The 13,490-nt window shown below is 46.0% G+C and overlaps 1 protein-coding gene across 1 annotated transcript in view; it reads right to left on the bottom strand.

Moving 5' to 3' along the window:
* Positions 1-11,430, bottom strand: part of MSN (moesin) — a 70,355-nt gene extending 58,925 nt beyond the window's left edge. The window contains exon 1 of the mRNA XM_036892742.2: positions 11,215-11,430. Within this exon, the coding sequence (XP_036748637.1) occupies positions 11,215-11,226 (12 nt within the window). The 5' untranslated portion in view covers positions 11,227-11,430. The remainder of the gene's footprint in view (positions 1-11,214) is intronic.
* Between the last annotated feature and the right edge of the window lie 2,060 nt (positions 11,431-13,490).

The following is a 13,490-nucleotide window of genomic DNA, read 5'->3' as shown; positions in this document are numbered from 1 at the left end:
ATGGCTTACTTGGAGAACTGTGATCCCATATTGCTATAGGAACAACTGTGAGATGAATCTGGAGAGGGAGCTCAGATGGAGTCAGGTATCAAATAGCTCTCCCTATATGCCATGCTAAGGGGTTTGAATTTTCTTTTGCAGTGTTATAAATATTGGCAAAGGCTGGGAATAAGCTAAATGACCTCCAAAAGAGTAATGGTTAAGTAAATTACGACATAGCCACTGGATGGAATTTTGTACATTCATTAAAATGTTCATTTTTTAAAACCAAACAGCTCTTATGTAACTTTTTAGTGATGTGTTAAATAGAGATAAAGTAGGACTTTTTAATGCACATTATGATTGCACCATGGAGAACTAAAGTACATATATGAGACGTAATACACATAAATAATGACTACTATGTTAAAATGGTGATTTTATGAAAGATTTCTCCTTTTGCTAAACTTTGTCATATACCTTATTGGGTTTTATAAAAAGGGGAATATAAAAATGAAGAACCACTCTTCCTTCATTTGACTCCTCTTTCCTTCTCCCCTTCTCCCTCCTCCAACTGCTTCCTTACTCTTCCGTACCAACAGCCATTCTAACCTCCACCCGTAACTGGAATCCTTAACAACCCATGTGAGGTCCCTAGGAAGAAAAGGCTTCCAACAATGTGGCTGTTCCCAGCAGCTAGCTCCTGCATGGCCCAGAAGCTGTTTGAGCACAATGCTGGGGAAGAATCTTACACCCAAAAGCACTGCCCAGTTCTACCCAACTAAGCCTTCTTTAGTTATCACCTGCTCTAGGAACTTGTTCCAGAGGAAAAAGAGATGCCAGGAATACATCTATCTTGCTCTCCCTCTCTGGGGATGGGGCTCAGGGCAAGTAAAGATCATTTTCATGGCCACCTGCTCAATGGCTAAGATACAGCCTAGGATCCTTGACTCACAAGCAAGCACTGTACAAAATTTCACTGCGGGGGAAGAAAGGTGAGAACAGATCCAGCCAAGGGTACACTATCTCTAGGAACTTAGTTATGCCCCATCAGGACCTCACAGGAAATTCAAAATCCCTCTTCTTTGATCCAAAGGAAGGCATATTCATGAAATGCAGGATCACTTGAAAGCTGAACAGTAGATGTGTGGCAATCTCCCTCACTAGAAATTCTACCCCTTCGATCTGCTCAAGTCCACATTATCTACTGCTCCCCATCCAAGGGCATAGACATCAGTGACAGAAGAAGGGGAAGAGGAGCTTAGCAATCTAAGACTGGCCAGAAGCAGTTTCACAGCCCTAAGGAGAGGGATGTTGTGGGGGAAGGGGATAGAGGAAGTCAAATCTCATTTACATTCAGTTTTGGTTTGTTTCTTGGTCTTCCCCTTCCCTGCTGGAACAATGACCAATTCAAGGGTCATTCTTCCTGGAGTTACCAATGACCTAAAATAGTCAGCAACTACAGTTTGTAGGCTGGACTCCAAGGCCCCATCCAAAGCACTCAGTCAACAGCTGTATCTCCAACCTAGGATGCCCACAGAGAGCTCTGCAGTAGGTGGATGTAATACCTCTAAGCAGAGAGCTCTGTGGTAGATGGTAGATATCTCTAAGCAGAGCTCACTGATATAAAGAGGGCGACTTACACATTTATTAGCTGGAAGGGTGGGGGCACAGGGGAACAACACTCCCAATGCCACTGTAAGGAAGAGAGGGCAACTTCTCCAAATAATCACAGCTTTTCTGTTCTGTTACACTGTTTCCAAGAACCCCTGACTATCTTAAATACTGGGCACAAATAATCATAAAGTCAGAAAAACCGAAAGTTCTCATTTTACAGATAAAAAAACAGATACACTGATTCAGTCCACTATTCTTTTCATTGTACCATTTCTACTAAAAAGCATTTTTTAAAAATCAGACAGGTACTAAAGCTCCAAGTATCAAAAGCTCGGCTCTTCTAACCTAGAGGCTAGACAGTTCAGGAATACAGACTAGGAGACAGAGCGACAATGGACTCAGCCCACTCAAGAAAGCCAAGTAAGAAGCCTAGGCATGCAAACAGTACACACAAAGAACTTAACCTAAGGCCTTACCTACTCCAGAGGAATAGTTTCGGATGCTGAGAGCCCCAGTCTCACCCCACCCCCACCCTCACCCTCTGAGCCTTTTCAGGCCAAGCAAAACTATTTCTAGGCTATCAGAAATCTAGCTAAGAAGCTAGAGGGGGGTCACCAGGCAGGGTCAAGAGGGAAAGGAGAGATAAGAAAGCAGGGTGGAAAAAAAAAGAAAAAAAAGAAAGCAGGGTGGAAAAATCACAGTCATTCCAGAGCTCTCCCAGCATCCTCTCTCCTCTCCCACTCCAGTAAACAGCACCCTACTGACCCCCCAACTCCCCACCCACACCCCAATTAAAAAGCCTTACCTCCTGCTCTAAACAAGCCCTAAAAAAGGAGAAAAGAAAAGTTTGCAGGTGATACTATATAAACTTGAGGAAGGTATTCCCTGTAGCTAAGGAAAACAGGTGACTAGTTGAGGTGGCGAAGGGCACGTGAGGGGGGAGAAAATAGCCAAATAAGGTATACTTCTAGGGAATCATTGGAAAGGTTCCAGAAGCTGATGTAGCAGGGAGGAAGCCTTTAGTCATCGGTTTCCTCTGGCAACTGGCCTAAGGCTAGAAGGCAAACTCCCAACATTAGGAAATACCCAGGCTATGGCAGAAAGAAAGGCAACCAGGCTAGCTTTCCCCAGGTCCACCACAGGCCCTGCTGGAGCAACTCTCCAAGGACCAGCAGAGAGAAGAAGGGTAACTCTGAAGCAAAGGGACAGATGTTCCCACCAGGCATATGCTAGGCCCACCATGGCCCAGGTGCCAAGAGAAGTAAGGAACCCAAGGAAGAGAACTTGGCTCTACTCCAGTTACATATTTCTGGTATTACTGATATTTTCATGATAAACAAAATTTCAAAGGCAAAAGAGTTAAGTGACTTGTTTTCAGCAAGAACTTCTGTGGGTTAGTCAATCTCCCAAGAGTATCTGCAAATATGTTTGGAGAGAAATTTAGCTCACTTTTAAAACCCTCACAGATAGCAAAGATTTGTACAACTTAACTAATGACACCCAAATTGGCTGTTACCTTGATCCCTCCAACTCCATACCACAGATTAGTCAGCCCCTGTTAAATCAGGTAAGAAAGAGCCTCTTGGTGTACTTCATTTAACCTTCAGGCTGAGATTACTGGAAAAGGATGGTGTGGGGATTAAACTACACAGCACGATCAAGAACCCTATCTATCTATCTAAACACGCTTCAATGGAGAAAAATAAGCTTTGATCCTTCCCAGGTATTTAAAGGAAGCTATAACTAAAAAAAAAATGGAAAGAAATGCTGAGTAGGCCTGACAGGTATGCCTTGGTCCCCCCTCCTAGGCTCTGGCCTGTCACCTCCAAAATATATATATATATCCAGGAAAGGATTTCTCAGGATTATACTTTGTTTTGAATGGCCAAATGCCCATATGTCAACTTTTCTCTCATTAGGCCTTGACTGATACCCTAGGCACACAAAGTTATCTACCAAATTCCTATAAGGTATAAGGATCACCAGGGACAGGAAGAAACTTCAACCTTCAAAGTCACCAATCATGGGAGCTACCTAGCAAAACATCACTCCTAAGCATGCAGTGGTAGGTCACAGACCTAGGAACTGTGTCAGCATTTACCTTACACCAAAACAAGCCCATTGAAAGGAGCATCAAATCTGTTTCTGTCATCAGGCACAGCCAAAGAGCTGTGCTTTGGAAGTCACCCAAAGGCTCTTTCTACAAGTTCAAGACCCAGATACTGCAGCTGGGTCCTGGCCAGAAAATGCCACCCTTCTCAACCTGCCACAAGCACACACTAAGAAATTCTTCCCTCTTTTCCATACTTTCCCAAATACCTCTCATAGCAAAGTTATTGGGAGAACTGAAAGCTGTTTTTAGGCTTCTGGCCAAAGAGAGTCATCGCTAAGCAGTATTCCTTGGTTTAGCTCATATGGAAACACGAAGGATGGAGCCTCTCACACAGCTACTCAGACAACAAAGACAATTAACATTTCTTTTGATTAATTCACCCAATACTGGGAAACACGAGGTACTGTCTCCCCCAATAAGCCATTTCAGAAGGTCTGCCAATGAGACAGGACTGTTGGTTCTACCTGACCCTAGAAAGAACAACTTGGTGTGCACTCATACGCAGCTCCCCCTGAAACAATCAGCACCTCAAGCCTTCAGTACACACAAACTCACTTTCAAGAAAGCACTGGCCTAGGGCCACCTGGTTTACACCCATGTACCAAAACCACATCACTCTTCCACCAAGAACCGGCCACCACCCCCAAGTGTACACATCCTTCAAGACCCTGCCCATGTTCCAGCAAACTCCCTTCTCAAAATCTATAGAAAATGTCACATGGAGTATGTTTTTCTCAAACTCTTAAGTGTTAGCTCTAAACCTCCAATGAAATAGGAGATCTTTGAAGGCAGCATCTGTACCCTCCATTTGATTATTTGTTTCCCTTACAGTAAACAGTATCTAGTAGCTACCCATGTTAATGGTGAGAGTGTAGCTGCCGGCCTTCTCTTACCCAACCTGTCTAGTACAGGGTTGGGCATATAGCAGTTCCACAAATTATAACTAACAGTTGCATAGCACTTATTAGATGCTAGGCACAGTTCCAAGCACTTCACATGAATTGCTTCATTTAATCCTCACAACAACCCTATGGGACAGGTACTATTATCATCTTCACTTTACAGTGGAGGAAAATGAAGCACAGAAATTAAGTAACTAGCTACACAACTAGTTGGTCACAGAGCTGGGATGTAAGCCCAAGCAGCCTGGTTTCAGAATCTGTGCTTTTCCCCACTACTCTATGATCCCTTTCTACAATGGCCTGAAAAGTCCTTTTTTGGGCTAGCTATGTGGCCTGTAATACCTAGCAACTCTGAGAGCAGTGAGGGTTGAGGCGAGGAGACTCCACACTCTTTAAATGGTTGCTACAGCAGTAAATACTGTCACCAAAGTGGAAAATACCACAATGTTCTACTTACTCAAGGAACAGGTCAAGCTGAAGTACTGAGTCAGAACACGAAAAGGTCAAAGCTCAAAATTTAAAAAGGCAAAGAGAAAGCAGGGAATTTGGGTAAGAGGCAGGCAGGAAGAGAAAAAAGTCATTCTGAGGTCCCCAGAAGAACTGAGTCACCCACTAACTGAAACCAGCTACAGCAGAAGCTATTTAGGGGAACTCCATTGCAGCCATCTTGTTAACATAGTCACCACAGAGCCAATTCTCTGGAAGTTTGTGTCCCTTGGGTGAAAAGAGTTATCCTTCCAAGACCGGCAAGTCCAGTGAGAAACCACTAACTCAGGAATCAGGGAAGCCAAGTTCTCCTTTCAATACCATTACCAACTTTATGAGCACCCTGCAGCAAGTGCCATTTAGAAGGCAAATATTAAAAGTTCCTTCCCTACACTGGGAGCCAAGCAAGTTGGATTTTGGTCCCAGCCCTATTACCAGTTCACTCAAATCACTTCCCTTTTCTGGGCTTTGGTATCCTCATCTAAAACATACAGATTGAACTAAAAAGTTCAAGGACAGCTCAGTTGCTCTGTGGTTCAAAACACAGCAGTGAGAAACCTAGACCATCCAGAACAATCACCTAAAGGGACACTTAAGACTGAGGAAGCTCATTGTCATCCTAAGTGTAGATTCATGCGGAATGCAGCACCCCACAACAGCCAGCCCTCAGCTCATTGGTGGTAGATACCTTAGGAGGTTGGTTTATGCCCACCAGCTCCTCCATGCCTATGAATATATCTAACTACCATACTCACGAGGTTAAAAGTAAATTTGAAATATAACCTAGTAGCTTCTTAGCATTTCAGCAGAACTACACTCTGAAGTTCTGGTAATGATAAGACAGTTGTAAAAAAAGGAAGGTCTTTTCCCCTCCCTATCCTTTTTAACTTTTTTTTTTTTGGATCACAAAGTTTTTGGGACCCTCTTTGGAATCCCTAAAAAGAGATTATTTTGAATTTTCAATTGGTTCTTGAGTTTTTGGTTTGGAGTTGGAAAGACTCCTCACAACCAAGTCCCACCTTTCTCCTTGTATAGTTGGGGAAACTGAGGCCCACAGATGGAAAGGTACTGATATAGAATGATGCAGCATGTCAGTAGCAAAGCTAGGATTGGAATCTAAGTCTTAGAGGGTCTTTTCTTGGTACAACCTCTTCAATTTGCTGAATTTTTAGACTTGACTCAACAGATTAGGGGAAAGGTGACCAAGCTGTCACTGATGGGATCATCCATGTGAGCACATGTAGAGTCTGGCTACCAGCACGCAGTGAGAAGAAAGGGGGGGGCCCTTAAATTCTCAGTGTTTGAGCCTCTTCAGTCAACCCACAGCCTTCACAATGTAGTCTCACTGGGTTTCTTTTTTGTTCCTCAGTAATTAGCCCTTTCACCTCCAAGATGATAGAAGAAATGGCCAAGAACACTCATGCCAGTGTTCTTGTAGGAACTACTAATGAAACCAACTCCCAAGCTAGAAACTCTCTATTCTGAACTTAGGACCCAGGAAGAACCAGCACTCCAGAGGTGTAGAGGGACAAAAAGATGCATTTTAGCAAGTGGCTATTCAACTTTGCATTGCCAGCATAGCCTAGCACACTGCCTGGTACATAGAAGGCACTCAAATTTTGAGGAAAGAATGTCTGAAGGAATAAATATATAAATAGAAGGCTTGAGTCTGTACCATCAAGGCTCTCAAGAACATCAGTACTGGAAGGGCCCCAAGAGTGTACCTGTTCCTAGTATGGTTCCCATACGACAAGCAAGAGAGACTGAGAGCCTGAAGAAAGGACTTGCCTAAAAGCCCACTTCATTTGGATGTCATTACTGAGAACAGGGAAGATGTTCTTACATGAATAGAGAAGAAGAAAAATTCTCAGTTCAGTGTTACTCGCCATTTCCCAATACCCACCTTACAAATCAATGGAGTCCTGAGCTAACCCTCCAAGTGACTGCTCTTGTACCACAAATCAGAACTGGAACTGAAAAGTTTTTCAGCTCTATCAAACATGAAATGGGAGGAGCAACGAACAGCAAAGCCAGTCAACCATGACAAGACCACCTCCTTCACTTGACCAAGAGACTGCCCCAATGGAAACCAGATGTACACTCTTTCTTTTTCCTTTTGGGGCAGAAGACTGGGGTGGGTCAGGAAGAAAACACTGTTTGAGTTTGGCAAAATGTACATGATAAACACAGTTATATCTTTGGAAGTACAGAAACAGACTGTTCCCAACCTGTAAGGATGTCAATTTTCAGCAGCTATAGCCGGGAAAGTCCCAGTCCTAGTATTGTTGGTAGCCATCTCTTGTTCCCTCTGGGGACCTTGAGTCTAGAAATTCCAGTGAGGGGGATTCCAAGGAAGAAACAATGCGACCTGGACAGAGCTGTTGCCAAGCAACACTATTAGAATATAATTTAGCATAAATGTGGCTATCATCTCATCTCATCCAGAGGGAATTGGATTTGGAGTCAGGGAGATAAACCAGATGACCTCAAAATGTCCCTTCCAGCATCACCACTCAGTAAAGCATCTCCTTAGAGGTAAGAGAGAGAGAAAGGAAGAAAATCTCTAGGACAAGCTACTGTTACAGGTAGCTAAAGAATAAGGGAGAGTTAGCCTACTACCTCTGTGACCCACTCACAGAACAATCTTCCCCTCTCCAAGCCTAACATGAGAGAGTATAGATTAGTTGGTACCTTTAAGGGTCCCAGGAAGGCACTTGCCCCACCAACCTTTCTCTGCCCAAAAGGCTATTCAAGGAGAAGCCTGGAAGAAATCCCCCAGATTGCTCCTGCTCTGTCTCTATAATCCATACTTTCACAAAGGGCTGAATGAACTGGAGAAACAAAGAAGTGGAGAAACGCAGGACCCAAAGAGTCACCCTCTCCCACATAACATCCATTCCTGATCCCTCGCCCCACCCTGTGGTCTACAGACAGGACTGATTCAAGGGTTCTGACCCTAGTCACAAAGTACCACTTTAGTGCCACTCGAGTGGCTCAAGCAATGCTAGGAATGGCAAGAGAATAAACAGTCCACATAGCCCCTGTTAAAGTTTAGCCGAATGCAGAGCCAGAAACCTTCAAGAAGCCAGACTCTACATCTGCTCACATAGATGATCCCATCAGTGACAGCTTGATCACCTTTCCCCTAATCTGTTGAGTCAAGACTAAAAATCCAGCAAACTGAAGAGGTTGTACCAAGAAAAGACCCTCTAAGACTTAGATTCCAGTCCTAGCTTTGCTACTGACATGCTGCATCATTCTATACCAGTACCTCTCTATCTGTGGGTCTCAGTTTCCCCAACTATACAAGGAGAAAGGTGGGACTTAGTTGTGAGGAGTCTTTCCAACTCCAAACCAAAAACTCAAGAACCAATTGAAAATTCAAAATAATCTCTTTTTAGGGATTCCAAAGAGGGTCCCAAAAACGTTGTGATCCAAAAAAGAAAAGTTAAAAAGGATAGGGAGGGGAAAAGACCTTCCTTTTTTTACAACTGTCTTATCATTACCAAAAAATGTGGATGGCAGTTACTAAGTTTCTCCATTCCAGCTACTAAACCAGACTCAGAAAACTGGCAGCTATCAGTAGAATCCAAAAATCAGTGGTGAGGGAGAACAGAGGGGCATGTTTTAACAGATTTAAGGTAGGCTGGGCTGACTATGAGTGACAATTGGCTGTAAAAGTGAAACCAACCCCAGACACTGTGTAGACAGAGTTCATATGAATGAACAGATTTATTTTTCCACTACCCTTCCCTTGTATGTCATACTTCAGAAATAGCCTGAAGCACACTAGTGAAGGAGTGGAGAACAGGGAATTTTCTCCCTTCATTAAAGTTACTAGCTGGTAATACAGTGAATTAGGGTGTGCCCCTGGATGCCTCAGCACTGGGATAAGGACTGAGAAAAGTAACAGGAAGCACCCTGTGTCACCCCCAAGTTTGAGCAGTAGATCACAGGAACAACATTGGTTACTTTGCCCAAATTATCAATTTCCTTTCATCTGAGGACTAGGAAAGCCTGAGAACAGGGGGCAATTTTCTTTGCGTAGGAGACGATATTCAACTTCAAGAACCCCATCATTTGAGTCAGAATAGAGGGTCAATGGGATGATCAAAAAGCCTGGAACCCAATCTTGGTTCTATCACCATGTGCCTAAATATCTTAGTTTAAAAGAGAGAAAGAAAGTTGTACTAGATCGGTTCCAAATTAAGATTCTATGATCTTAATAGGCTTAATATAGTTGATTTCTCCTAAAAGTTGACCATTCCTTGAGCCAAACAGCATAGAAAAGTCTCCAAAGTTTCAAGGCTATCAAAATTCAGCCCTCTCCATCCAATTTGATTCGTTGCAATTAATCTGCATAGAAATGCTTTTAGTATTCACCTTCAGTACCCGAGGCCTGACCTTAAACTGCTCAGATTCGTCTCTCTACATACTCAGGAAAAGGACCACCAAGTAGTCTTCTTTGCCACTTTTAACTGAGAGGCTGGTTAAGGCAACTTCGAGACAACTTCCAGCCTGACCAAGTTGTACTTAAAGGCAAGATATCTCAGAATTGAGGAGAGATGCCACTAGGAAAGAGAGGTCATGGGGCAAAGTCTATTCGCACAGATCACTCACCAATTTAGGGAAAGCCACACCTTAAAAGGAATCAAGGAATAACACACAGAGAGATAAATCCAAAGGGAGGCTCCTGGAAGGATCTTAATAATCCTGTGCTGGGAGAGGCAGTGGTTTTTCTCCCACCCTCTTTTTGAAACCATCCTCTCTCACTTTGTGCATTGTTGGGGTGGGTGGGCCAAGTTTGGAAAAGCCCCATATCATAAAACCACAAGCAATTTTTTAAAAATGGGAGACACATACTTGTTGAAAACTTGGCGTTTCTGTAAGACAGTGTTCTGGAAAGGCAAGAATGACTTGGCAGCCAGGAATACAGCAACGTGGCAACCAAAGCTCAGCACACACCCAAAGAACTGGGACCCCCACGCCTCTCCTCCAGGATCCTCAGCTCCTTTCAAGACTACTAGAGTCACTCACTATCTCAGCCCTACAAGGCTCAGGCAGTCCAAGGGAGAGGGGTGGAGGAGCACCACATAGCCTAAGGCCAGCACAACAATCCCCTCGGCCTAAGGGATACAAGCCAGGGTGGTCACCAGGCCTTTCCGAGCAAGGGAAGGGCCGCAGCAACCATTTGGCATGAGTTGCCAAAAGCAAGCAAGACTCTTTATTGAAGCACATCCTTCCCCACCCCTATCTCCGGGCATCCGGGCCCCCTAGGCTCCACTCCCAGGAGGCTTCTGCTCTCCTCCAAACAGCCAGTAGGGTGGAGACCAGATCCTAGAAGCTACCACCACCCTGGAAAGGTGTGGCCCCACAGGGGAGAATCCACACCTCACAAAATAGCTCCAAACGCGAAAGAGGTGATAGAGAGACATTAAATAATGGAAGGGTAGAGATTTGGGGAGTGGAGAAAAGGAACCAGTCTTCTCCCCTAGGAAGTAGGCAGCAGACCACTCCTCAAACTGGCGCCTAGTGAAGTGTTAGCCCGCCTGGGTAAAAGCGAACAGCCTCAATGAGTCCCTCTACAACTCTCTCCACCCCTCCTGGTGGGAAACAGCTGGAGCCATCTGGAAAGGCTGTGGGAAAGGTGAGTGGGGGTGCGGAATCCGTCCTAAGCAGCTGCCCCCCTCATCCCTGATTGTGGGCCCCCAGCGTCTCCTGGACAGTGGCAGGCTTGCCCCAAACAGGCGCCAGTTCCTGGACTGGGGTAAGTGTTCTTTTTCCGTGTCCATGGCCCGTCACGGGCAAGACACCTTGGACCCCCAAAGAAGCGGTTCCTACTGTCACATCCTCTGGGATGTGAATCCGCTGGGAACTAGAATAGAATATGAGAAGGAGGCCCGCCCCTCCCGGTCCACACTTTCGGCACGGAACCAACTCAACCCCGAGTGAACGCCAGATCAGGACTCCATGTCGGCCTCTTCCTACCCCAGGCCTCGGCGGAAGGAGCGCCGTCCTGAGCAGGCGGGCAGCTGGCCAAGCCTGTAGCCATCAGCAAGGGGCTACAAGAGTCAGCTAGAGCCTCTGAGGCCGACAGTGCCCACTCCCGGCACTCACCGTCTTGGGCATGGTGGCGGCAAAGGCGACGAAGTTAGCGAAGTTCGGCTTGGCGCTGTCGGGCAGGGTTGAGCACACACTACACACGGCTCTAAGTACAGGGGCTGGGGGTTCGGATTTGGTCCCTCGCTAGCGTCCAGGAGACTTGCTCGGCTTCCTGCTAACGGGCCACGACTTCACAAACCCCACCCAGGAAAGCGCCGCCCCGGTCGCGCCACCCGCTCCTTTATGTGGCTGGGCTTCCGCGCCGCTCCCCGCCCTCGCGCCCGCCTTCTCGCGGGCCGTCGGCCTCGCCCCGCCCAGCGCAGCCCTGCTCAGCCAGGTCAAACTAGCCAAGTGGGGGCCGAGCTGGGTCTGGGTGCCCCGAGTGCGTGGGGGGGGGGTGACTCCACCCCGCGACCCAGGCCCACCCTGGCTCTCACACCGCCTTCACAGCCCCCAGCTCTCCTCATCCGGGCCATTCTAACCCCACCCCAAGCAGGGCTGGACCCTGGGCCGCACCCTGGAGGAGCTCGCTGCCTATAAAATGTGACGCTCCCTCTCAAGACATCTCTGACTCTTAAAAAAGTTCTTCCGCGGGTATCTGAACTCCTCTCTGTGGTTCTGCATGTGGACCTCAGCTCTGCTTCCTGGGGCCACACAAATCCCCTGCTGTCCCTAATAACTGTTCCAAGATCTAAAGACCCCATGACCCCCTGACACTTTTCTCTTGGCTAAACTGCCTCAGTTCCTCCAACACTTTGTCTATTCTCTTATTGAGGATTCTATATACTTTTTTCCCATCACATTTCCTCTCCATCCTTGTTCAATCCCCATTTTCATAAGAATTAGGCTCCTCTTCCCCATATCTGTCCTCTCCTCACTTTGCTTCTTTCAAATCCCAGTCTCCACCTTCTTCAAATCAGTGCCCTGATCCTTTAGCCCTTCCCCCAACACATTCACTGATGTAGGTGTTCACTTTATGATAAGTCTATAATTCTCTGAGTTTAGATGCACCCTCCCTCCCACAGTCCACTCCCTTGGGATGTGCCTGCCAGCACCCTTTCTTCTTCTTGTCAAGGTCACAGGATGCCAGGACAGCAATGTTCTAGACTGTTGTGTGGCTAAGTCTGGGTTTTAGTTTGAAAGTGACTGACCTTAGACCTTTTTTCTCCCATCTGATGGCAACTTTAGAGGCATGGTCTGAGTATCCTTTGTGAGGCAGTGTATCACCTCAGGGATGATGAGCCAGCTTGGGGCAGTGGAAAGGATATTTGTGAGAGATGGTCAGGACACCTGGCTTCTAGTTGTAGTTTTGCCATTAACTCACTCTGTGACCACTGTGTGGCCATTGATAAGTCCCTTCCCCTCTTGGCTATAGTTTCCCCTTCTCTAACAAGAAAGGGCTAGAGTGCTATGCTTCCAAGGTCCTCTCCCACTCCAACATAAAAGGAGGAGAAAGGAAGTAGACTCCTGGGACAATGGATGAGTCTAGCAAGGTTGTATAAGGACTGGCCTTGTATTTACATTCAGGAATCACCAGTCCTATCTCGTGCTCCTCTGTTTTCCCAGTTCAAGTGTGCCTGTGAGTCAGTGTGCCTCAGTTTCTCTCACTGCTGCCAAGATTCATTGATGTGTGCTTGTGTAATGAAAGTTCCCTGCCCAAACCATTTCCTTGAACTGAGCAGTTGACTGGAGGAAGAGATGCACTCCCCAGAAAGACACAGGAGTAGGGATACCAATGACAGCCAATCACATTCTTTGATATTGTCATGGCCCTTTTTTCCCAGTAGTTCAAGGAACTCACTGATTCCCTCATTCACGATCTAGAGCCCACAAGGACCTGGAAGTAGGCTAAGTTTCTAATGGGGGAAGGGAAATTGACTGAAGACTTCAACTTTCATTATCCATTCTGGAAAGTGGAAGTCCCCTGTGTGTCATTCCCCAGGTCCCATGCCAACACTCCCCTACCACCCAACATACATAAAAGAGAAGTGGTCCTAGTCCAAGAAGGGGAAGGGATGTCAGAGGGTAGGGAAGCTAAAGAAGTTGATGGAAAGAAGGGGCAAGAGAGAAGGTTGGGGTTGGCCCCTAGGGAAGAGAACGGTGAGAAATGAGGGGAAAGCATAAACTATCAAACTTGAGTTTGAGATCCTTGACTTTTAGTCCAGCCCCCATTCAGATCAAGGGAACTGAGGATCAGAAAGAGGAAAGGACTTACCCAAGATGGGGAAATCAGTGTGGAAAATGGATTCGGGGGTAATAGAGAAGACAAGGAGTTCAGTTAAGTTGTTGAA

This window comes from Manis pentadactyla, chromosome X, assembly GCF_030020395.1.
Source record: "Manis pentadactyla isolate mManPen7 chromosome X, mManPen7.hap1, whole genome shotgun sequence".
Classification (NCBI taxonomy): Eukaryota; Metazoa; Chordata; class Mammalia; order Pholidota; family Manidae; genus Manis; species Manis pentadactyla.
Note: the sequence above shows the minus strand (reverse complement) of the source record. Positions and strands in the feature narration are given on the sequence as shown.